General features: G+C 39.0%; 1 protein-coding gene across 3 annotated transcripts; it reads left to right on the top strand.

Annotated features, from left to right (window-relative positions):
• Positions 1 to 26,398, top strand: actr10 (actin related protein 10). 3 transcript variants are annotated; one of them, XM_060828415.1, is made up of 13 exons: positions 1 to 155; positions 6,298 to 6,370; positions 8,789 to 8,871; positions 9,964 to 10,072; positions 10,705 to 10,812; positions 12,272 to 12,339; positions 12,447 to 12,526; positions 12,865 to 12,900; positions 13,396 to 13,475; positions 13,559 to 13,629; positions 20,497 to 20,578; positions 21,337 to 21,538; positions 25,657 to 26,398. In XM_060828415.1, exons 1-13 carry the CDS (start codon positions 79 to 81, stop codon positions 25,836 to 25,838), a joined length of 1,251 nt encoding a protein of 416 aa, XP_060684398.1. In that variant the 5' UTR covers positions 1 to 78; the 3' UTR covers positions 25,839 to 26,398. The 3 variants fall into 3 exon arrangements, with proteins under 3 accessions (XP_060684398.1, XP_060684397.1, XP_060684399.1); XM_060828414.1 differs by having other exon boundaries at positions 4 to 155; positions 13,556 to 13,629; XM_060828416.1 differs by lacking the exon at positions 6,298 to 6,370 and having other exon boundaries at positions 67 to 155; positions 13,556 to 13,629.
• Positions 26,399 to 27,008: the final 610 nt, after the last annotated feature.

Below are 27,008 nucleotides of genomic sequence, written 5' to 3'. Positions count from 1 at the left end.
GGTTGCGAAGCGGATGATGTCAGTGGATGACGTGCTGGTGTCGGGGTCTTGGGAACTGTCGGTTGGAGAGCGAGCGTGATGCCGCTGTTTGAAGGATTGGGCACTGGTGGCGAGAAGACGGCGGTTGTCATTGATCTGGGAGCTGCGTACACCAAGTGAGTTCGTGAGAGCAACGGGAGGTTGTAATGATGAAATTAGATGGGTTGGGGTGGAAGGAGTTTCGTGCGGAACGTAAACAGCCAGGCAACACTTGGGCCCTGGACCTGTATCTGCAACAAAAACAGAAATTGCTGGAAAAGCTCAGTAGATCTGGCAGCGTCTCAGCAGAGAAATCAGAGTTAGCTAGTTTCATCCCGAAGAAGGGTCACTTCACACGAAATGCTAACTCTCTTTTCTCTCCACAGATACTGAGCTTTTTCAGCAATTTCTGTTCTTGTTTCTGATTTACAACATCCACAGTTCTCTTGGTTAGACTTTCTGTGTTCGAAAAACAGAAATCTGTTTAATTACACTTAAAAGGCGCCTGCAAGTTCGGTGGTATACAAAGCATTTGCTAAATCCGATGTGAAGCTGCCTTTACCAAGGAAGCAGATATTGCTTCGGTCATAGTGTAAATGGGAGTTAGTCCAAATTGTTGAAGGACTGTTGGGGAACTATTAAATAGGTTGCACTTAAATTTGCTGAGCTACCAGGAGTATTTGAGATACAGTACATCCAAAGATAATTAAGGAAATTAAAGTGACAATTAAAGAGTCATTGGTTGTAAGCAGATGTCCTGCAGGGTCAATGCACCTGAAACATTAACGCTGCTTTCTCTTCACAGATGCTGCTTGACCTACTGCGTTGCTCTAGTAATTTTGCTTTTCTTTCATATTTCCAGCATCTGCAGTTCTTTGGGGCTTTTCTTGATCATAACCTTCATTAGACTTGCTAATGCCAGAAGATGGTAGAATTGCAAATCTTGTACGCTTGTTGAAAGATTGTATAAAAACAACTACACCAAGTCCGTTCCACTGTGGGAACGTTTCCAGCACTAATAATTCAAAACAAAATTAATAGTCTTTTGGACAAATATATGCTAATTAAATAAGCCAGTGCAAACTTGTTAAGGACACATAGTGGTTAGTTAATTTTCTTAAGTTTTTCTTTGGCTGATGCTGCTATTATGTCTGTTGTTATGGACTAACATTCTTAGCAGGCAGTTCAGACCATAACTTTGCATTTGTTTAGGTAAGTATACAGTGAAAATTACTTGGAGTAAGTTAGCTAGGTTGACTACCAGGTTTTCAAACAGACAAAAAATTTATTCACAAAACCACACAATGAAACACAAAGAACAGAATAAAGAACCCTGACAGAACTCAGTCTATCCAAACTAGACTTAATTATGCTGTTATGAATATACACAACAGTCCCAATAAGCAAACTCCTTAAAAAAACAGTAAAAAGGAACAAATGCTTACAAGTTGAAATTAGAAGGGCAGAAGGAGAGAGAGAGTTCTTGCAGCCTGTTCACACACAGCTGAACTTCTAACTAGTTCTGGACTGAACTGCTCAGTTAGAGAGCTGACCACTCCCCTTTCATTATACAGGTCACGTCTAAAACATGACCACTTTGGCATGAGGTCTCATCTGTTTACATATAAACAAAAGGCCTCTCAAAATCCTTTTTCATCTCTGCACCAAACTAGCCCCCTCAGAGCCGGGAGAGGAGTTTGACCCCTCTGAAAAAAATCAAGGACACAATATCCTTGAGAAAAGGTACAGCTTTTAGGAAAAAGGGACCAGCTTTGTGACAATATGGACATGTATGCTATTCAACACTCATGTTTTATATCTGGATGATCAACAATTTTATATGACAAAGTTTACCTACACGGATGCAGAGAAACGTTGATTTTGGTCAGTTTGTGCCATTACAATTTATTTGGTTTCTGTGATCTCTTGTAGTCCCCATTTGGGCAGAGTTACAAAGTGTCAAGTGCTTAAAGCTTCTTATATTCATGCTTTAATTGTTTGACACTTTTGGGTTTTAGGAATGTTTGTTTAAAATGTTTTTATTCCCAAAGTGGTTTTGTGCATGCTATTGTTATAATAAGGTTAATTGATTCTGTGTCATAGTGTGTACTCGATGAATGAACATACAGGTTATCAGGACCATTGGTGATTGGGGCTATAGGGGCCATTGGAATGGGTGGAGGTTGTGAAGAGTGAAATGAGATGACACAAATAGGCAAGGGTACAACCCTTTGAAGTTATCTCTCCAAAGGTTCCTTCATCAGGTTATGATTCATCTCTTCTGAGGGGCTGTTAACCATGTATCTTGGAGAAGCTCACCATTTTGCAAAAGTTGCAGAGTACTGGATGATGCTCACATCTGCAATTAAACCAGCCAGGTCAGGAGTGCAGGATGTAGGTTCCCATCCCTTACCACTAACCTGAGCCAGTCAGAATTAGGGATAATTGGGAGTGTGGGCTTGAATCTAAAAATATTATCATTATAAATCTGGTCCAATAACTTGGCCTGCTGGGCACATCCAGTATTTTCTGTTTTCATCTATCTGCCACTTGTCTGTCTATCCTACTAATCTACATTGATTTGAATTTGATTTGTATCCTCACTAATTACCACTCCCAAGTTAGCTTTCATTGGCAAGTTTTGAAATTGTTCTCCATGATCTTTTACAAACATAGGAGACATAGTAGGTTTGCAGTTGACATCACGATTGAAGGTGTAATAGACAATGAAGAAGGTTACCTCAGCACAATGGGATCTTGATCAGATGGGCCAATGGGCTGAGGAGTGGCAGATGCAGTTTAATATCGATATGTGTGAGTTGCTGAATTTTGGAAAGGCAAATCAGGGCAGGACTTATACATTTAATGACAAGGTCCTGGGGAGTGTTGCTGAACAAAGAAACCTTGGAGTGTAGGTACTTAGTTTATTGAAAGTGGAGTTGCAGGTAGATAGGATAGTGAAGAAGGCTTTTATTATGCTTTTCTTTATTGGTCAAAACATCAAGTATAGGAGTTGGGAGCTCATGTTGCAGCTGTACAGGACATTGGTTAGGCCAGTTTTGGAATATTATGCACAATTCTGGTCTCCCTCTAGGAAGAATGTTGTGAAACTTAAAAGGGTTCAGAAAAAATCAACAAGGCTGTTGCCAGAATTGGAGGGTTTGAATTATAAGGAGAGGTTGAATAGGCTGGGGCTGTATTTCCTGGAGCGTCAGAGGCTGAGTGGTGACCTTTTTATAGAGGTTTATAAAATCATGAGGGGCATGGTAGGGTAAATAAACAAGGTCTTTTCCCTGGCAGTGGGGTGGGGGGGGGGAAATTTAAAAGGAACCTAAGGGGAACATTTTTCACAGAAAGGGTGCTGCATGTCTGAAATGAGCTGCCAAAGGATCAGGTATAACGGAGACACTCAGCTTTCCTGGTGCTCATAGTCAAATTCTGAGCTTGAGCCAAAGCAGCTGGAGACATTTTCTACATACATGATCCCCAAGACGCATGAAGCATCCTGAAATTCCCACAAGGTGTATGAATTGCAATTTTCAGCTAGGTCTGTATTCATTCTAAGGATGACTACTGTAATGAGCCTATGAATGGTGTATTGTATCATTTTCCAGAATTTACAAAAACATGTTACCTTCCTTATGTTTCAGATGATGGAAGTTCAGGTACAGACAGTGTAACAAAAGCTAAAATATGCATTAGATCTTAAAAAAATCAAAACAGAATTTTTAAATATTATATAATTCTCAAACCTATTATGAAACAAATAATAGTAAACTAGTAGTTTTTCTGACTGATCCTTCTGTGAATCAGTTTAGGTTATGGATTCAACATAAATGTACATTATAGTGCATTTCCACTCTAGCCAATTAATTTTCTGGCATGGAGAATAGCTACTGTAGAATAGTTGTAGATCAGTGTCAAAGATATTACATACCTCTTTGAAGTTCAAATTAAAACAGATATTTTTCACTACTCAAATTTTGTAGTCAGCTACCTGACAAATAATATTGATACATAACTTCCTTGGCTTTCTGTTACATTTCCTCCTGAAAATTAAGATCGTTGGATGAGAAAATAACTTTATAGTTGTTCTAATATACTCCAATTTTAGATAGTTGGAATCCTGCCTCTCTTTTGGTCTTGTGCATGTGTACCTGGAATGGGAGCAAACGTCTTGTGCTATAAATGGGCACTAAAATAACTGGAATCTTTATCAATAAGTCAAAATTCTATTCTGATTAGTGTTAAGTTTTCTTTCAAATTTTGTTTTAATTAGTGGTGTTACCTGAATAGGATAGTACCTCTTACCTCTTAATTGATCAAAGTCTTGCATGTAAAGAGAGATAAATTGTTAGAAAAATCTAACTATCTAAACATTTTTCAGCAGTATGAAAAGAAAGTAATTGCCAACATTTCTTTGATTTTGTGAAATCTTTAAAATGTGAAACATGATAATTTTTTTATTGCATTGTTTAAAATTGCCGCTAGACATGTATATCACCACCTAAGCTAAGTGTTTTATGTTGCAACATGAGTGATGTGAGATAATTACTACTTGTTACCAACATGAGATACAGTTTGAATTTAATTAAAATCTAGCCTAACCTGTAACAGTGTAATATCCTGTACAAAATAGTGATGCAGTATTTCAGTGAGGCACTATATTTAGTATGTGTGTGGCAAGGTTGGAGCATTTCTGGTGAAACTGTCTCTTCTAGCTCAAAAGTCTAGCTTTCTAAAAATATGTTTTAATTTGGCACAGGGGTTGAGGCAATGGCTTGTCAATAATCTGTTCCATTCAATACCGTTAATGATTAATGACTTTACCTGATGTGTGCAGTTACTCAACATATTCCATTTAGACCTGACTATTTCTTCTTTTTGTGTGGTGTTTTACAAAGTATTTGATACATAATAAAGTTGTGAACTATTCAAATAATCTTTCATAAGTTTTATTTAAATGATGTGCTGGAACCAATTTACTACTGGACTGTCATGACTTCATGGAGAAAGTGAGGTCTGTGGATGCTGGAGATCAGAGCTGAAAATGTGTTGCTGGAAAAGCAACACATTCCTGAAGAAGGGCTTATGCCCAAAACGTCGAATCTCCTGTTCCTTGGATGCTGCCTGACCTGCTGCGCTTTTCCAGCAACACATTTTCAACTCTGTCATGACTTCATACAAACCTTTACAGTAGCCTGTTGTTAGGCTTGAGTTGAAAAAAGCAATGGATATAAAATATATTGAGTAAAAATAAATTAATAAATAATTTGAGCGGCAGCTGCTACAATGATAGGAGTGAGATGAGAAATGTGTTTACTGGAAAGTTGTTAGGATTTGGAATACCCTGCTTGGGATTAGGATAAGGGCAAATTCCTGATGAAGTTTCAAAGAGTTTTGGATATATATTTGCAAGTGATAAATTTAGAGGGCTATGGAAATAGGACTGGAAAATTGGACTAGCTGGGTAGCTCTTTTGGGAGCCGGTATAGACATGCTGTGTCAACTGGCCTCCTTTTTAATGTAAAAATTCTATAATTCTATTTAAGGAACATGTTTTTACTGCTCTGATTGCTGAATAGTTTCATTCAATGAGTAGCTGTCTATACAGACCAAAAAGAACCCTAATTCATTCCTTGGTTTGTGCTGATTGATGGAACAAGCAAAGAAATAAACGTAAGATTTGCTACAACAGATGTTCTTGCTGACTGAAAAATGAAGCAGACAGGAAACCAAATTACAGATTAATTTTCTATATTCATTGAACTCAAGGTTGAATCTGGAAGCCTGTAAAATTCTGAATCCAAAGATGAGATACTGTGCCTCTGGCTTGTGGTGAGTCTCACTGGAGCAGTGCAGGAAGTGGAGTACAAAAATGTCAGCATGAACACAAGGTAGAGAATCAAAATAATGGGCTATTAGATGCTTAGGGGTCATGCTTGCAGACTGAATAGAAGTGTTCTGCAAAGTTGCCACAAGTCTAGATTTGGAAGATAATCTGTTGAATATGTACCTGATGGGGTAAATGTAGCTAACGGCATGTCTTTCATGCTTCTGAGGGGGAAGTCGTAAGAGCAGAAGAGTAAGAAACTGGGTGTGAATGGTCAATGGCTCTGTTGACCACAATGAGGGGGTATCCTCTGTTGAGGGAAAAAAAGCATCTACCAGTACAGTTGTGGAAGGTAGAATCATAACTATTGAAACAACTGTACTAGGAGAATAGAATCTGTATCGGGCATTTATGCTTCTTACGTTCAAGATTTCTGTTATCTCTAGGTGTGGTTTTGCTGGAGAAACTGGACCAAGATGTATAATCCCTAGTGAAATTAAGAAGCCAGGTCTAGCACAGGTAAGCTTTGTTTATCTGCACTGTAAAACATAATTGAAGGGACCACAGAATGATGATAACTCAGTTGGAGGCCACTTAGCCTGTTGTCTGTGGCTTTCTGAAGGAATAATTCACTGACAGCTATTTCCAACTTCTCAGTGTAGCTCTGCACAATCTTCTTTTTCAGATAATCCAATTCCCTCTGAATGTCAAGATCAAAATAGGCTCCACCAGACTGAAGCATTCCTGAACAATTTTTTCCTTGGGCATATTCTTGTTTTCGATCCTTCTCTCTGGAACAGTTTTTCCCATCTACTGTGTCCAGGTCCCTCATTATTTTGAAGCATTTTGCGTACAGTGCTCCAAGATGAACTTTGAAATGCAACATGGTGTTATTTTAATACAATACTTATGCCTTAAGCCAAATGCAGAAAAGCAGTTATTTATAATGGAATTCTGACATAATTGCAAAGCTGTTTTCAATTCAAAGTGTAATCCGACTTTTCTTGGGACCATGACTGTGGAATTTTTCCAGAATGTTGCCTGGTCTCTTTTCATGCTTGATGCTGCAAAAACACACTGGTATGTAGTGGCTGCGATTAAAAATGTTCAAGTGGTTTGTCAAAACAATGACTACTTTTGAGAAGCAGATTGTCCTGCTTGTGATCTTTTAAACATCAAAATGTTTTCTGCTTGGTAATCCAGTTTTCCCATTATGTTGCAATGTAGTTAGCAATATGCCCTAAAGGATGGTATAGCTGTGACACTCTCATATGACTAATCTTAAGATTCCCAAAACTGCACAAATCTTTCACCACTTTTTAAATCTTACATAAATATTATGTTGCTCTTTGATATTTTTAATGTACTTTTTAATGTGATGAAATTTGTTCTCAGAATGGCGGTATTATTGGAAAGGCCACATGGCCACAAGGCAGCAAAAGCACTTTACGCTAATTTATTTACAAGGCAGTTACGTAATCCAAACTGACATTACTTGCCTGGGAACCAGGACAGGTCAGCAGCACATGGCTGACAGATAAACAGGACTTGGTGCTAAGTAAGATATGGGAGCAGAAGTTTGGATGATCTGAATTTACTTAGCGTCAAATGTGGGCAATCAAGCAAGATTGCAATGGAATAACAAAGTCAATAGTTGATGAAAGCATGAATACAAATTGTAAAAGTAGATGAGTGGAAATGGGGTGAAATCTGGTAAAATTACGGAGTGAAAATAGATGGTTTACTGGTGGCCCGAATATGAAGTTGAAGCTCATCTCTGGGTCAAATGCAACATCTTAGGTTGAAATCAGGCTGGCTTAATTTCAATTGATTGCCAGGGCGAGGGATTGGTTCAGTGGCTTAGGAATAGAGTTTAGTGTTCCCATTAAGCAGAATTGCTCAGGTTGTGAAAGCTTGTGCCCACCAAAATGTCTGAAAATTATGTAGGGTCTTTAAAACACTTAGAATTATAGGAAGGAACAAACAATAATCTTCTGCAGCACATGAGTATTTGAGGACTTTTCAATCAAGTATGATAAGGGAGTAAGGCTTAAAGAACTGATCTCAGGAGAGGATGAGCAAAGGCGAGGAAATAATGAATGAAATAAGTGACTTTTTTTGGGAAATTCATTGGACATGAATTTCAGGGGAGGAGTTACTATACAATAGAAGAATTAATTGGAATTGTAGAGGTTCTATAACTATTTGATGGGAAAAATTGGCAACCAATGGATAAGTTGGAATGGAAATACAAATGGCTTTTGTGAAGTGATGATGGAGTGGTTTGTACTATGGGGAGATAGGAGAGAAGGGTTCAATTTGCATATTGGAAAGCAGGAATATAGGGACTTCAACCTCCCTCTTTTTGGGGAATGCAAGAGGATTTTGAGGGATAAATCCTCCTGCTAGAAGGTTGTGGACTGGTAAATTTGTTTATTGTAGGGAAGGGAGATTGAATAATGTTTTCCAGATTTTTTGACATTGACTAGATGTATATTGTGTTTGCTGCTTATCTTCTCTAGTTGTGCTGTAGCCATGGATTTTTCTGCTTTCTTGCCAGCTTTGATTAAAGTTTGATCTTTCAACTTTGTCAGAATTATTTGAATACTTGCGATATGGAAGCCATATTGCTTAATATGGATAACAATGTGCTGATATTGCCTAGGGTTCGATGCAACCTTAAACTGGTTTTCATAAATACTAGATATATTACAATTTTTGTAGTTTTTGCTCATGACTAACGAGGAGTCAAATAGGAATGCCTTTCAGCTATAAAAGTAACAATAATATACAAGAATTGTTTGGGAAATTGCTTCTGCATTGTCATACTAATTCGATCAGTGTCCATCGCTGTAGATATTCAGGGAGCGATTTGTAAATTGTAAACTTCCAAATTCACATTTTTAAAGGTTGGTAATGTTTTTGCTTGTTTTTCAGGCTTCCAAAGTAGTTCAGTTTAACATCAATACTGAAGAGCTTTATGGTTATTTGAAGGAGTTCATTCACATGCTTTATTTCAGGTATTGTAAATTTAAAGATTAATTTACAAATACTGTAATTTGATATTTTAATAATACAGCAAACTTTTTATTAACTGGCACCTAAGGGACCAGGAGTGTGCTGGCTGATCAAATATTCCAGTTGGTCAAGAGGTCCCCTTTATCAATGTAAAAATACACACTAAGTAATAGAAACATAATGCAGCAAGTACACACATCACTGTTGTACTTTACTTACAGCATAAATCACTTAGCAATGCAACTTTGCCTTGAATAAAACTTACTGGCAGAGAAGCTTCTCACTCGCACCCTCCATTGACTACTCAGACATCACAGAGATCGTGATAATACAGTAAACCTGTGGTATTTCATATTATTTTTTGCCAGTTTGTCGACAGTGCCTGTTCATAAAGTACTGATTTAAAATAAAGTTTGTTGTGTTTTATATGCAAAACAAGTTGAGATTTAGAACATAGAATTTCCATTTATATTTTTTAGTTGTTTTGTTTCTTCTAAAAAAATTTATTCCTGCAGCAAAGAGAGCAGACCTTTTCCAAATCATTACACAATTCTACTCATTATATAGCTGCTGGAACACCTGCAAGAATATATTTTGTCTTTCTTTGAAAACATTCCCAGGATAAAATTTCCAAGGTGAAAGGCAGAAATTGAATATCTCATGCTGTCACATCATTGGAGATTGGCAAAATCCTCAGAGAAACAGTACAAAAATGCTATTTTTTTTTAGCTTATATGTTGAAATTACAGGGATATTCAGGTACAGAAAAATCTCCCTCACTCTTTAGAATGGGTTATCACACTTCCTGTGTGAGAAACAGTGGGTTTAATTCACCATAACTTTACTGACATCAGTCGACTATTTCATCTTCTCTGGGGGGGGAAATGTAGGAGATTTTTTAAAAAATGCAATTTTCATTTACTTCAAAGCAGAATATGATTGACCTTAACTATGAATTACATGCTTATTGCTCCTTTTTCTAATACCAGAGTGAGCTCTAGTTGGGTAATTTATTTGTTTTAGTTTCTCTGTCTGAACGGCAACTAGTTTTATTTGTCTTTAATGCAGTCTACATTTTCCCCCTTCCTCAACAGACACTTATTGGTAAACCCAAGGGATCGTCGAGTTGTCATTATTGAATCTATTCTATGCCCATCGCACTTCAGAGAAACACTCACCAGAGTGTTCTTTAAGCACTTTGAGGTATGGAATGATTTAGCTGGAGGAGAATAAATAAGTTGGATTAGCCTGACTGCATTCTAATTGGAAATGAATTTATATGCTATTGGCTGCCTATATAAATTCATTACCGGACTTTTGTGATTTCTGAAGAAGTTCAAAAAAATTGGATTTTGTAACTGGCCAGAACAGATATGTAACAAAAAAGTTACCCATTTTCATGATACGGACCCAGAGAGCTCTAGTGCACTTTTTAGCAGTAAGATTTTAGCAGTATTTGAGAAATGACCAATAACAGAACATTTACCTTCTAAATTGGAGAAGTGTATGCTCAAAGGGTGATACAGGAGTAAAGTTAATATATTACAATGGTGTCTATATTACTTACTATTGATATTGTGAAAATAATGAGAAATATTAATATTACATTACCTTATTGTTGCATTTTTAATAGCAGAAATGACTGAATTTGTTAGGTATTTGTTATACCACTAGGTGGAATACTACACTGATAGAATGGGAAACAGAGGAAAGACTACTGTCTATAGAATGGGGAAATTGATACTTTAATGTATTACATTTGGGTTTTCCATAGAAATTGAATATGGGAGATAATCTAAAATCAGAAAAATGTGATCTTCTACTTGTTTTTCTAGGTTCCTTCAGTGCTCTTTGCTCCAAGCCATCTCATGTCTCTCCTGACTCTTGGTATTAATTCTGCTGTGGTATTAGATTGTGGATATACAGAAGCTCTAGCACTGCCTGTATCCTTTAGAAAATTCATATGGATAACAGATGAAATAGTAGCTGATTACTAAAACTTACCTAGTTTTAATCATCAGTGTAGTGTTTGGGGATTAATATTGCAAATAAATAGAAACATGGTTGTAGTAAATAATTTTGGAAATCAAACTTATTGACAACTGAATGGCATTGTGATGACGTTTCACAAAGGAAGATCCTCCTGTAATGATTTCTAATATCCTTCTTCCTGGACTTAATGAATCCATTTGCACAAAATGGATTTGTACATTTCCCCTCATACAGATGTGTTTATTTATGGACTGTGTTTCTAGCCTCTGTTGACCATGGCTAAAATTGCGCATTCATTGGCTGCCTTTTCTGTTGTAATGAGTTTTATATGTATGGACTGCATTTGCAGTATAATCTTTGCCCTTCAGCTTTTGATAATGAACACATGATAGTGGGCGGCACGGTGGCACAGTGGTTAGCACTGCTGCCTCACAGCGCCTGTAGACCCGGGTTCAATTCCCGACTCAGGCGACTGACTGTGTGGAGTTTGCACGTTCTCCCCGTGTCTGCGTGGGTTTCCTCCGGGTGCTCCGGTTTCCTCCCACAGTCACAAGATGTGCGGGTCAGGTGAATTGGCTAAGCTAAATTCCCCGTAGTGTTAGGTAAGGGGTAAATGTAGGGGTATGGGTGGGTTGCGCTTTGGCGGGTCGGTGTGGACTTGTTGGGCCGAAGGGCCTGTTTCCACACTGTAAGTCTAATCTAAAACAATTGTGCTTGTCATTTGTTTAGTAGAATGTTTTTAAGAACAATATTCTAGTAGGAAAGTAAATAGATTTAGGTAAAATTTTGTCAAAATAAAAGAAAATTCTATACCAATGAGAAATAATGGGTCAATGGAAGATGGTTATTAGAAGTGAACCACTTATGCAGTTGTGATTAATGATGTAATTAGTTTGTTCTGTAATAATTACTTCAACGCTATGGTGAAAAATCTCCCTAATCTTATTCGGGAGGCCAGAATTACCTGAGAAATGTGGTCTTATGTATTAATTTTGAGAACTAAAATTCATTTTTAAAGTCTCCTTTTCTCCCAAAATGTATTGGCTCAATCATCATAACCAGAATTGGCAGTTAAAAGGGGCAAGCATGTCTTTACACAACCTTGTCAAAGGTGTGGGTGAAATAGGCTACTGTTGGGAATTTTATTTGTTAATATTCTCATAGTATCCAAAAATATCCTCCCTGTACTTTCTCTTTGAAGAATTATGCTGAACTCAAATTTTGGGTTGTCATTTGGGCTTGTACTTTGTTCTGAAAGCTACACAGATTAATATATAGGGCCCTGTTCTTTGTAGACAGAACATGTGCACGCATGACATTTATTTCATCTTGACAAAATAGGTGATGGCCATTCGCAGGTCTGTATATGTGATATTGCTTTTTGCTTTGACCTTAACTTAACTTTAACAGATATATGAAGGAATTCCTATTTTGAATGCCTGGCAAGCACTTCCTTTGGGAGGAAAATCAATCCATTTGTAAGGATTTAAAATATGTAACATCTGCATGTAAAAATATCAATACATATTCAACACATTTAAAGATTGAAGTTGAAAAAATACAAAATGTTATTTTATTACTGAAGGGAGTTGCAATCACGGTTATTAGAAGAATGCACTGTGGACACTGGGACCAAAACTGGCGAAAGCTTAGCATCTGTGATGAGTAAGGATTGAAATACTGATTTCTTTTAAAAATAAAAATATAGTGCATATTTACAATTATTCTGTGGCACTTTAGCAATGATTTATCTATTTTTTTTAAAAAATCATATGTAACAGTCTGGTTTCAAAATGCTTTGCATCCTCAGATTTTTTTGTACTGCACTCTGATGTATACAAATTACTTGAGCACAAATAGCAACAAGTTTGGTTTTTAAATGTATTCATTTAATAAAGTTATTTAGTATAACTTAATCAGATAACTGATAGCCAGTATTTACATTTTAAATATAATCCTGTGGAACTTTGGACTTAATGTTGTTTCCCAATCCATTTAAATAGGTTCAATTCCAGAAGAAACTCTTGAGGATATTAAAGGTAAGAGCTATTCTAGATGGTTCTGTAATTGCTAGTTGGAAGACTTAAATAATTGTCTATCAAATAAAACTACAAACGTTCTAAATCTAAAATAAGAACAAAGATGTCATAATGTGCAAAAGTTCATGAACTGAAATGACGAAGTAGATTCATGTTTTTGATGTAACTTTTCATGGGTTAATCTTTTCATTTTTGAGAGGATGTAAAGTTGCATGTGAAGCTTATATCTGTTCATAATCTCATCACTAGGATTAATATGCTTTGTATTTATTTTGAAAGTCTACAATAACTCGGCACTACTTTGATATAAAACTTGATTTAAGAAAAGGAAGTGCACAAGGTATATGAAAGTGAGATGCTCAGTGCAAATTAGGATAAAGCAGGAGAAACATTATCAGTATTAAACTGATCTAAATAAGCATGCATTTGATTTGAAATCTGTGTATTCATATTTTTAGAAGGATTGAATTTCTTAAAAACATTTGTGTTTTTCAGTTCGTACTTGCTTTGTGAGTGATCTGCAAAGAGGACTGAAAATTCAAGCTGCCAAGTTTAACATTGATGGAAAAGCTGAGGTCAGCTGGCAAGTACGATTGACTAATTGAACTTAAAAATCAATGCATGGCAGTAATTGGTATTCTATATTTACTTGTAGCAGCCTCAACAACCCCCAGATGTGGCATATCCTCTGGATGGAGAGAGAATTTTACATGTCAGCGGATCAATCAGGTTGGATTACTGGTACAAATAATGTAAAGTAAACTGTATAATACCTGCGTTGTGATGAAAGGGACGGGCTACAATGATGAAGAGGTAGAGTCAAAAGGTGTGGCGCTGGAAAAGCACAGCAGGTCAGGCAGCATCCGAGGAGCAGGAGAGTCAACATTTTGTATGTGAGTCTTCATCAGGAATGAGTGGATGGCCAAAGGGGCTGAGAGATAAAATGGGGATGGGGGAGGGGTTAGCGGGAATGTGATAGCTAGACGAAGGTGGGGGGTGATGGTGATAGGTCAGAGAGGAGGGTGGAGTGGATAGGTGGGAAGGAAAATGGACAAGTAAGACAGTTCAAAAAAGCAGTGCCGAGTTGGAATGTTGGATCTGGGATAGGGTGGGGGGAGGGGAGATGATGAAGCTGGTGAAGTCGACATTGACCCCGTGTGGTTGGAGGGTCCCAGGGTGGAAGATGAGGCATTCTTCTGGGGTCATGTGGGGTCAGAGTTTGGGAGTGGAGGAGGCCCAAGACTCGCACAGCCTTGGCCAAGTTAGGTGAGGTGGTTTGAAGTGTTCGGCCACAGGGCCGTGGGGTGGTTAAGTGCATGTATCCCAGAGATGTTCTCTGAAACGTTCCACAAGTTGGCATCCTGTTCCCCAATGTGGAGGAGACCACATTGGGAGCAACAGACACAGTAGGTGACGTGTGTGTGGAAGTACAGGTAAATCTCTGTCAGATATGAAAGGATCCTTTGGGGCCTTAGACGTAAGTGAAGGGGAGGTGTGAGCACAGGATTTCACTTCTTGCCAGAGAAGGGGAAGGTGCTAGGAGTGGTTGGTGGGGGTGTGTGGACCTAACCAGGGAGTCACTGAGGGAATGGCCTCTGCAGAACATAGATAGAGGTGGGGAGGGAAATATATCCCTGGTGGTGGGGTCTGCTTGTAGGTGGCAGAAATGGCAGAGGATGATGCGTTGTATCCAGAGGTGAAGACCTTGGGGGGGGGGGGGGTGGGGTTCTATCCTTGTTGTGATTGGAGGTGGAGGTTTTATGGGTGGAGGTGTGGGAAGTGGAGGAAATGTGCTGGAAAAAACGTCGACCATGTGGGAGGAGACATTGTGGTCCTTGAAGAAGGAGGCCATTTGGGATGTTCTGTGGTGGAATTGGTCCTTCTAGGAACAGATGCAGCACAGAATTGGGAGTAAGGGATAGTGTTTCTACAGGAGGCATGGTAGGGGGAGGTGTAGTCCATGTAGCTGTGGGTTTGAAGTAGATGTCCCTGTTGAGTTGGTCGACGGAAATGGATTTGGAGAGGTCCAGGAGGGGGGGAGGGAGATGTCTGAGATGGTCCAGTTGAACTTGAGGTCAGGATGGAAGGTGTTGGTGAAGTTAATGAATTGTTCAGCATCCTTGTGGGAGCACAAGGTGGTGCTGATACAGTCATCAATGTAGTGGAGGAAACGGTAGGGAATGATGCCAGTGCAACTGCAGAAGATGGAGTGTTCCACGTACCCGACAAAGAGACAGGCATTGCTGGGGCCCATGTAGGTGCCCATGGCTACCCCTTTTATCTGGACGTCACCCCTCCAATCACAACAAGGAGATAACTGCCCTGGTCCTTGCCCCTCATCCCATCAACCTCTGGATACAACACATCATCGTCTGCCATATCCGTCACCTAAATCAAACCCCACCACCAAGGATATATTTCCCTCCCTACCCCTATCTGCGTTGTGCAGAGACCATTCCCTCCACGACTTCCTTATTAGGTCCACAGCCCCCACCAACCCATTCTCCATATCCGGCATCTTCCCCTGCCCCGGCAAGAAGTGCAAAACCTGCGCCCACGCCTTTCCTGTCATCTCTGTCCAAGGCTCCAAAGAGTTCTTCCACATCTGACCGAAATTGACCTGTACTTCCACATGTCATCCACTGTGTCCATTGCTCCCAATGTGGTTCCCTCTACATTGGGGAACAGGGTGCCAACTTGCAGAACGTTTCAGAAAACATCTCTGGGACATGCACTAAACAATCCCACTGCCCTGTGGCCAAACACTTTTAACTCCTCCCAGACTGCCAAGGACATGCAAGCACGGGGCCACCTCCACTGCCAAAGTCTAGCGACGCAATAACTGCAAACACCTCATCTTCCGTCCTGAAACCCTCTAACCACACAGGACCAATGGCAATTTCACCAGTTTCGTCATCTCCTCTCTCTCTCCACCCTATACCAGATCCAGCCTTCCAACTCAGCACCGGCCTCTTGAGTTGTCCTACCTGTCCATTTTCCTTCCCACCTTTCAGCTCTATCCTCCTCTCCAACCTATCACCATCACTTTTCCACCTTCATCTACCTATCATATTCCCAGCTACCCCATCCCCAGCTCCATTTATCTGTCAACCCCTTCGAGCCACTCCCTCATTCCTGATGAAGACCTTATGCTGGAAACATCAACTCTCCTGCTACTTGAATGCTGCCTGACCAGTTGTGCTTTTCCAGCATGACACTTTTCAACTCTGATCTCCAGCATCTGCAGCCCTCACTTTCTCCTGCCTGATGAAGCGGTAAATGGAGTTTGTACCTTTAACGTCTCTGTTTGGTGTAGTCTTCATTTCAACCAATTTGTTATTGGGAAACAATTAGGCAAATATTCCTTTGTTACCTGGTGACACCATAAGTGATAACCCTTCAATTGACATTTTGAGTTTTTCAATTGAGAAGTTATTAGTGTATGCTTGTAAAGAATATACAGAATAACCTTGATTATCCAAACAAGACAGGCGGGGAGAATTTTGGTCGGATAATTGATTGTCCAGATAACTGATCTGATCATAAATGAAGGAAGCATTTATGGGGCCTTGGGATTTTGTTCAGATAAGGATCAACCTGGGATGATGGAGCCTCGTTGCTGTCCCGTGAAGTTCGTCCAGGGTGACCACATATTATTTCAGTTGCTGTGAGACAGTTTGGGGAGTAATGCGTATGTGGTACAGGGTGAGGAGGCAGAACCTTTAGCCAATTCAGTCCTGTTTCTAGAATGAGTTCAGCAAATTTGTCCTTCAGAATTCCACTTGCACATTCCACCAGTCCCGCTGCCTTTGGATGATGTACACAATAGAACTGCTGGTCAATGTTGAGGAAGGTACACAGTTCTTGGTTAATCTTTCCATTATCAGGTGATCATCGTTGAGGCATGCCAAAGCAGGAGATTATTTATTTTAGGAGAATTTGGGTCCCTTTAGATGTTTTGTTATTAGTTATTGGGAAAGCCTGTATCCATTTGCTGAATGTATCTATGATGACAAGGCAATATTTGTACCATTGCACTCGTGGTAATTCTATAAAGTCCAGTTGTAAAGTGTTGAAGGGGCCACTTGTGACTGGAGTTCTTTGGTACATTGAATTGGTTTTCCTGGGTTAACTTTCTGGCATACAAGACAATGCCTGGCCCTTTGTTCAGCTGCCTCATTTAGGTGTGGGCTCCACCATGTCTGTAATAAGAGTGCTCACTCCTCCATTTCCCAAGTGAGTGTCTGTGTGTAAATTGTCAACGAACAAAGGCATTTTGTCCAGCTAGGGTATGCCAGCAACCAGGATTGCATACAGCAATATTTCTGCCACATATCTTTTTCTGAAGCGGGGTGTCCCCCTGACATTGTAAAATAGTGGACATGTCTGGAGAACGAGCATCATTTCTGTCGGAATCTTCCTCACTATCAAATAAAGTCTGGAGTCCAGACATGTCCAATGGTGCATGAGAGACAGTTTTCTCACTTTTGGCGTTAGTAGGCTTTGATTTAAGTTTATACATTTCACATAAAGCCTTCAAAACCTTCTAACGAAGGGTTTTCCCTTTATCATTCTTACATTTAGCGGTGTGTTCTGAAGAAATTTGACACGATTTTTCATTTAATCAGGTGGCCACCGTCCTCCAATTAGTAATTAAATCTTTCCATTTTTGCAAAATATTAGACTTCCACACCTCTGCTTCTGCTTTTGAACATTTATCTAGATCCCAAGATCCCAATGGCCATTGTTCATTTCCCAATAACTTGTTCAGTCGAGTGCTCAATCTTCGATAATTTAACCCGTCATGTGGACTGTCGCGACAAATCACTTTGGTAAGAGTAACAGGAAGATGGGGTACTGGGCTAATGGTCGGATGCTTGGTGGTGTGGATGAATGGGGGGATCTTGGTGTCCATGTGCACAGATCTCTGAAGGTTGCTGTCCAGGTGGATAGTGCTGTGGGGAGGGCATGTGGCGTACTGGCCTTTATAGAGGAGGAGAAAGTGAGGTCTGCAGATGCTGGAGATCAGAGCTGAAAATGTGTTGCTGGAAAAGCGCAGCAGGTCAGGCAGCATCCAAGGAACAGGAAATTCAACGTTTCGGGCGATTCCTAAAGAAGGGCTTATGCCCGAAACGTCGAATTTCCTGTTCCTTGGATGCTGCCTGACCTGCTGCGCTTTTCCAGCAACACATTTTCAGCTTTATTGGTAGAGGAGTTGAGTTCCAGAGTCCTGAGGTCGTGTTGCAGTTGTATAGGACTCTGGTGCGGCCGCATCTGGGGTGTTGTGTGCAGTTTTGGTTGCCGTACTGTGGGAGGGATGTGGAAGCGCTGGAGCGGGTGCAGAGGAGGTTTACCAGGATGTTGCCTGGTATGGTAGGAAGATCGTATGAGGAAAGGCTGAGGCACTTGGGGCTGCTTTCATTGGAGAGGGGAAGGTTTAGGGGTGACTTGATAGAGGTATACAAGATGATTAGGGGTTTAGACAGGGTTGACAATGAAAACCTTTTTCCACTTATGGAGTCAGCTATTACGAGGGGGCATAGCTTTAGATTAAAGGGTGGTAGGTATAGGACAGATGTTAGGGATAGACTCTTTGCTCAGCGAGTCGTGAGTTAATGGAGTGCCCTGCCAGTAGCAGTGGTGGACTCTTCCTCTTTATGGGCATTTGGACAGGCATTGGATAGGCATATGGAGGATAGTGGGCTGGTGTAGGTTAGGTGGGCTTGGATCGGCGCAACATCGAGGGCCAAAGGGCCTGTGCTGCGCTGTATTTTTCTATGTTCTATAATCTGAAATTCAAATAACTGATGTTCGGATAACCGAGGTTGTTCTGTAGTTAGAGAGCAAATTTGGAAGGAAATGGACCTCAGTGTTAAGTCAGACGGCTACTATGATGACATTTTTAAAAAGTGAGCAAATCTGGCTTCTTCAGTGACTTTGTTAATAAAGAACTTGTCCAATATAAAACTGAACCATAAAGGGTAGAGAAACCTTGGGTTAAGTTCATGGTTTGAGCTCAGTTGCTGAACTTAGGTTCCATATGCGAGACTAACAGAGAAAGGTTGCACACGTTAGTGAACCATGGGAGGAAATTAGCAGTCTTACCTGCTATGGCCTACATATGATCCAGATCCACAATAATATGGTTGACTGTAGATAAGATATAAGTGGGCAGATCGTTTCCACTGGTGAGTGAAACTAGAACTAGGTGATATAGTCTTAAAACCTGCTCCCCCCCTTATTTTGAATCTGAGTTGAGGAGGAACTTCTTCACCCAGAGGATTGTGAATCTGTAGAATTCCCTGCCTAATGAAGCAGCTGGGGCAACCCCATTGAATGTTTTTAAGGCGAAGATAGATTTTTGAACAGTAAAAGAATTAAGGGTTATGGTGAGGATGCTGGTAAATGGAGCTGAGTACATGGTTGGAAAAAAATGGCAGAACAGACATGATGGGCCAGGTGGCCTACTCCTGCTCCTATTTTTTATGTTGTTATGACTGTTGGTTTCTTTCTGAAATGGCCAAGCTAGCCACTAAATTATATCAAGCCACTACAGAAAGAAAGGATTATGGTCCACAGTAGTTTAAGAAAGTGATTCACTACTATATTCTTGAGGGCAGTTTGGCATGGATAACAAATGTCGATGTTGGTAGATTAGATTAGATTCCCTACAGTGTGAAAACAGGCCCTTCGGCCCAGCAAATCCACACCGACCCTCTGAAGAGCAACCCACCCAGACCCATTTCTCTACATTTACCCTGACTAATGCACCTAACACTATGGGCAATTTAGCATGGTCAATTCCCCCAATCTGCACATCTTTGGCAATACCAATGTTGCTCTTGGCCCATATGCATTTTTTTTTAAATCACATTGCAAAAGTTAGTAAGCAAGTGAATACAGAAACAAGATTTCTCTGCCTCTCAATATACCACACTTCTTCTTTCCGGGCAGAAAGTATACAATTGACTAGAATCCATTATTAGGACTCAAGATAGAACACTGGAGCTTAGTCTTTTTATGCATGAGCATTTCTTTATAGAGATATGCAGTACATATTCTGCACCAATAACCATGCTTCCAACCAACTCAAATGTGTGAACGCTTGGTGACTTGACAATCCTAACCACCTGAATGCAGTTAATCCCAAAATGATATGTAATTAACATCAGTTGTCATGTATTTGGTATTTTAACATATTAAATATAGATCTAAAGAAAACTAGGAAAAATTGAGTTTGCAAACTGCATTTTGAAAAAAAATTAAAAGAAGTTTTAACATGTCAACAGCAGCGATTGATTTTAAATTACAGCAAGTGACCTTGTCTGCAAAATAATATTCACAAAAAAAACTTTATCAACCAAATATAACAGCCGTGATAAAGCAAGCAGCTCTATCTATGGAATCAGTTAATGTAAAGCCAATCTAAGAATATTGACCACACCGCTTTAATTGTCAAGTTTTCACATTTAAATTAAGTTGTAATACTATTTTACTTTCTTACCATTGACTCAAATTAAATTAGTTGTCTCTTATGTCATTATAAGCGAAGCATTTGGTTATATTTTTAATTCAAGGATTTTTTTTTGTTTGCAGAGATTCTGTAATTGAAATTCTTTTTGAACAAGATAATGAAGAGAATTCTATCGCCACTTTAATCCTTGACTCACTTTTACAGGTAAGAAATTGCTGTGAGACAAAGTTACTGGGTTTAGTTTAGAAAACTGTTTCTACTTTGATACAGCATTGTAATTTGCCATTAAATGTGTTAAGGTGACCCAGAGTTAAAATGCTACTATTATCATGGAAGTATAATTTCAGTGACAGTGTAGCTCAGTGGTAGCACTGTCCTCTGATGGCAATAATTCCAGGGCTGTATTTGTAGAGGAGAAAAGAGTTGTCCCAGTGTCCTGCCCAAAATAACTCTCCAAACTAAAAGCTTAATCCTTCCTTCCTTTGTCCCAAAAGCGATTCATTGTTTATTTTTCTTGTTTACTGTGTTGGACAAGCTGCTCAAAACTTTCTACAAAATAAGTGATTGTACTTTAGAAATAATTTGATGGGAAGTGTTTTAGGATTTCCTGAGGGCATGGAAAATATTATATAAAGTAAGTTATTCTGATGTAAAGTTGAAATTGAAAATGTTGTAGAACACTGTGGCAAACCAGCAAGTAGAGGTTTGATACTTTTCCTTCTTTTCCTGAAGTGGCAATGTTGGCTTCACGGAGGAGAAACAAGGTATTTCCTTGATGAGCAATGGGGAGAGAAAAAGCTTTTGAAGGCAAAGCCTTCTTAATTCAAGGTCCACTACTTCCTAACCTATCACTGGTTGTTTGAGTAATGCTGACAGGTTTGAAGTAGATCAATCACTTGTCTTATTGGATAGAATAATGATACTACTGTTTTACTAAAATATTTCTTCTAAATTGTTGCTAGTGCCCTATTGACACAAGAAAACAGCTGGCAGAAAATCTTGTAATCATTGGTGGAACTGCTATGCTACCTGGCTTTCTACATCGAATTATGGCTGAAATTCGTTACCTGGTGGAGAAACCAAAATATAAACAAGTGTTGGCAGCCAAGACATTCAAAGTTCATACTCCACCTGCAAAACCAAATACGGTAGCTTGGTTAGGAGGTGAGACTATCTTCAGTAACATTTCTAGGCTAATTAAGCTATGTGTATTTCTGAATAGTTTTATTGTATCAAGAGATAATTATTGAGGACTAATAATCTTGTGCCCAGGGTGAAAATGGTGTGCAGTAGAGCATCTATCTGATTTCTTGTATCAATACCTAGTGTGGTTTGACTTCATATTGGTTTGTGGGGCAAAGTCACTGTTATGGAAATGGCTTGTATACATGTAGGTGTGACTTACTTGTGCAGAGTTTTGTTTTACCCCATGCTATGTTCCGAAATTGTTTAGATAGACTATTCTAATTTTACATTGACATTCAGTTGTACAAATAGACGTCGCAATTATTATGATGCAGAGGAGACCACTTGACTCGTCATTTACATCACTGACTCTCTGAGCATTTTGGCTTAATGCCAATCTCCTGCCTTTTCCTCGTACATTGTTTCTATTTCTATTCGGAGGCCGAGGGGCATGGATAGGGTAAATAGACAAGGTCTTTTCCCTGGAGTTGAGGAGTCCAAAATAGAGGGCATAGGTTTAGGATGAGAGGGGAAAAATTTAAAAGAGACCTATGTGCAAAAGTTGCCCCTTAAGGTTGTGCGTGTACTAAATGAGCTGCCAGAGGAAGTGGTGAAGGCTGGCACAATTACAATGTTTAAAAGGCATCTGTAGGGTATATGAATAGGAAGGGTTTAGAGGGATATGGGCCAAGTGCTGACAAAGGGGACTAGATTAGGTTAGGATATCTGGTCGGCATGGATGAGTTGGACTGAAGGGTCTGTTTCCATGACGTACATCTCTATCATTCTATATGAATAATTATCTAAGATCTCTCCTGAGTGCCTCAATTGAGCCTGAGGCAATGAGGCAATGCACACCACAGCCTAACTATTCACTCTGTGAAAATATTATTTTCACATCTACATTGACTCTTTTGAAATCTATGATAGTGGTTCTTTCTATAAGTGGGAAATTTCTGTCTGTCCTGTGTCCAGACACTTCATGATTTTAAAAACTTCCATTGAAAATTTTATAAGTTTGTAAACCTGAGAGTTACCAAAAGAGTGGAAAAAATACAAGGATTACAAATCTAATAAACTAAAGTGTATAATATGTTTAACAATATCGCATAATATATCTTTGGATTCTTTTAAATCATGCGAAAGCATGATGGGCATCAAAGAGCTATCCAATCTTATCCCACACCATTTTTTTTAATTTTGCAAGTTCTTTTTAAATATCAATTGCCTTTTGAAAGTTCTGATGGAATATTCCACCATTAGGAAGAATATTCCAGATTATCCTAATCCTCTGTGCAATATAACTGCATTTTCTTTTCAGCTCTATTTTGCTAATTATGTTAAATCTATGAACTTTGGTTTGCTGCCTATTTGTTAAATAAGCTAACCAATTCCTGCTTGTTCTATCAAAGGATTTTTTTCATAAATTTGAATCTTTGTTTGGTGTCTCCTAAAGAGAACAACTTACCATCTCTCAATTCTTCACATAAATATTTCTTTACTTCCTAGAGACAAGGAAAGTTGGTGGCATGTTGATAAGGATGGAGATCACGTGTAGTGGTGTTATCATTAGACTAGTAATCAAAGACCCAAGACAATACTCTTGAGGAATGTTTTTCATTTCCATTGTGGAATTTGAATTCAGTTAATACATCTGGAATTGAAAGCTAATCCCAGCTTCTTGGCCTATGTCACTGTTATAGAGTATTTCAGTCTGGTCAGGAATGTATCTCCAAACTGGCCTAGTAAGCTAGATCATTCAATAAAAATATGACTAACTTTAAAATTAAAAGAACGAAACTGAACAGACCGCCTGACACTGACCAAGATACTGCAAACAACAGTGGTAAGCATAGCCCTGATGACTGTAAAAAGTCTTTATGACTAACCTCTGGGGATTATGCTGAAATCTCATTGACTAGTCAACCAACAATCTTACACGTGATATCTGACTCCGTGAGAATGACCCTGTCTCTGGCATCATCACCAGAAGTGATGGCACTATTGTGGCAATGGGGAGGATTTGCCTTGAGAGAGGACCCCGTGGCATCAAGTCAAACATTGGCAAGGAAGCCTTATGCTGATCACCAGCTACATTTCTCTTCTTCCCCTATTAAGTAATTAATTCTCTTACATAATTGAGCACCACTAGGAGGAAACACTGAGCACAAAATGTACTCTGGGTGGGGGACTTTAATGTCCAGCATCAGGAGTGGCTCAGTAATACCACTACTGACCAAGATCCCTATGTCCCAAAGGTCATAGCTACTAGACTGGGAATGCAGCTGACAGTAAGTAAAATGTCTGCGTGACTTTGTTCTCATAAGTCTACCTATAGCAGGTGCATTTGTCCATGATTGTATTGGTAGCAGTGACCATTGCGCACACCTTCTGGAGATGGAGTCCCACCTCTGTTTGAGGCTAGCCTACATTGTGTAATTTGACATGACAACCGTGCCAAATAAGAGTTTTGAACAGATGTTGCAGCTTAAAACTGGGTGACCAGTAGGCACTATAATCCTTTAGCAACAGCATCAGAATTGTATTCGATTAGAATCTGCAACTTCATGGTCTGACCTATTCCCCACTCTGCCATTATCATCACACCAGGAGATCAACCCTGGTTTAATGGAGTGCAGGAGAGTAGAACCAGGCATACCTAAAAATGAACTGGCAACCATGGCTGCAACAGAGGGCTACTTGCATGTCAAACAACCTCGGCAGCATGTGTTAGATAACCACAAGTGATCCCACAAATTGCAGATTTAAGCTCTGCAATCCTGCCACGTCCTGTTGCAAACAGTAGTGGATAATTAAAACAACTCAGTGGAGAAGAGTCTCCAGAAATACCTCTACCCTCAATAATAGAGAGTTCAACATATTAGTGCAAAAGGCAATGTTGAAGCATTTTACAAGTCAAAAGTGTGGTAAATCTCAAACTCTAACTGAGGACCCAGCATTACGATGCCAGGTTTCAGCCAATGCATCTTATTCCACGAGATATCAAGAAATGGCTGCAGACCCTGGATACTGCAAAGACTATGGCCCCTAACAACATTTTGTCCATAATGCTGAAGATTGGTGTTCATGAATAAGCCATATTCCTAGCCAAGTTGTTCTAGTACAGTTATGTATGACATCTACCTGACAATATGGAACATTGGCAGATTACCACTGTTGATAATACCTACCATCATTTTGCTGATGGCTGACAGGATACTGAATGGCAGTAATCACTTAGGTTGGATATGTCCTGACTTGATTTGTACCATGGTCTGTTCTCCCCCACCCTTGAAGTCTAGTTAAGTTCCAAATTTTAAATGAAAATCTTATCCTTGTTTTCACATTCTTCCATGGCCTTGCCCTTCCCCATCCTTAATATTCTCCAGCCCTCTGATTCTTTGAAGCAGTTACACTCCTCTAACTCTGGCCTTTTAAGCAGCAATACTTTAATCAGTCTACCAATATTGTTTGTACTGTCAAAGGTTAGGACCTAGGTGGTTGTGATTTGCAACTGAAACCTTTCTGCACCTCTACCTTATTTGTCCTTAAGCCTCTCATTAAAGCATAGCCAAAAGCTTGGTCAAGAGAAAAGTGTCCAAATAATATCAACTTGCATTTATATAATATTCAATAAAACATTCCAGGGTGCAAAACAGTGTGACTCAGCCACGTGTGATATTAGGCAAATAATCTCTTTTTGTTAAAGTATCAAACTGCTTTATTATATTCATTTAAGCTATACTTAGTTAAGAGTGCTTTATAAATAGTTATTATATGTAAATTGCTGCCATAGACTTCCTTCTACATTGTGAAATGCAGTGGTATAATTTGTTATTTATTATTCAGTACTCAATTTTTTAATGTATAAATCATTCATAACCTTCTACATTTTTGAATATTGTATTGACTGATACTGTAGGTAAGTATATTGGCAGTCAGCATGAAAAACTGTGAACTATTCATAGTTTTTCAAATTGTTTTCTTCTGCTCTGTTCAGTAGCATCAAACATAATTAGTACATATAACATGGAATAATATTTGCTACATGTTGGATAGTTTTGTTTTAATCTAAATGGTATTTTACTTATTTTTAGGGGCCATTTTTGGTGCTCTGCAGGACATTTTGGGTAGTCGTTCAGTCTCCAAAGAATATTACAACCAGACAGGTCGCATTCCTGATTGGTGCTGCCTGAGTAACCCACCCTTAGAAATGATGTATGAAACGAGTAAAGCACCACCTCCATTGATGAAGAGAGCATATTCCACAGAGAAGTAGAGATAACATTGATGTACTGAGACAAGTGACTGTAAAAGTAACAATTGTTTATCTAGCAAGTATATTTTTCACTCCTTTCCAAAATTATGTTGCTTAAACTTTCTATATGTTCTTGTTCTTGTTGTTAAATCTACTTGGACACTAGTTAGAGAAAGAATATGTGTTCTAAAAGCTTTCAACTTCAACATTGCATGTTTTCCATAAAGCATTGTACAGTCTGAACTCTGAAGTAAAGATATGGCATTAAATTCTTAACATACCTATTGCTGATGATGGATTTTCCCAACAACTAACAGTCAGTTCTGAAGGTTTATTATTGCAAGTGTTTGGAAAGAAATGTATCCTAAGTATATGAGTGTATATTTTAGTTCAAAGTTTACAGTAATAAAAGTTATTGAAGTCCCATTATGTTTTACAATAAAGCATAATTATGCTAGATTGTAGTTAAGTTTTCTGCATTTTTTTTTGCCAGAATATGTTTATTGTATGTAGTACCAATGCTATTTTGGAATAACCACATTTTGAATTGATTCATCCAATAAAACATGCAATTACAAGTCCTTTCAGAACATATTTTGTACTTACAATACAGCTCTGCACTCCTTTGTACAGGAAACAAAATTAGAGGAGTGCTGACTGATTAGAGACTCACCGGACTAAAATGATGTTAGTTAACACAATTAAGAGGCCAGCTTTCATGAATCACCAGCAAACAAAACCTACATGTTCTTCAAAAGCTACCAGAAACACGTCTTGGCAGATTGCTCAGCACAGCACCAATGAATACTTGTTTAAATTCTGCAAGGTTACAAAATCCAGGGAGCCTGAAAGGATATATGAAAGAATTAAGAAAGCAATAGGCCTAGGAACAACCAAATCAGCTGCTCTGAAGACAAAGGACAAGAATGATTAAGACTGAAACGAGCATCCAGTTGAAAAGTAGTAGCTCAAACTGCATCAAGCTGTATGCAATGGAGAAGATTACTGAGGAAGCCATCAATGCCATTATAGACTAGCCTGTCATGGAGGAGCTGGATAATGAATCCACTATAATATGACTCAACAAGGCTAGTGAACATCTCATGGATGATAAAGCCCCAGGAGGTGATGCATTCTACTTCTAATTAGCAAAAGTGGAAAATGGCACTCCTGCAACGTCTTCATAAACTA

The sequence above is a fragment of the Hemiscyllium ocellatum genome, chromosome 8 (assembly GCF_020745735.1).
Source record: "Hemiscyllium ocellatum isolate sHemOce1 chromosome 8, sHemOce1.pat.X.cur, whole genome shotgun sequence".
Taxonomy (NCBI): domain Eukaryota; kingdom Metazoa; phylum Chordata; class Chondrichthyes; order Orectolobiformes; family Hemiscylliidae; genus Hemiscyllium; species Hemiscyllium ocellatum.
The sequence above is the reverse complement of the archived record's forward strand: the minus strand, read 5'-3'. Positions and strand labels throughout refer to the sequence as shown.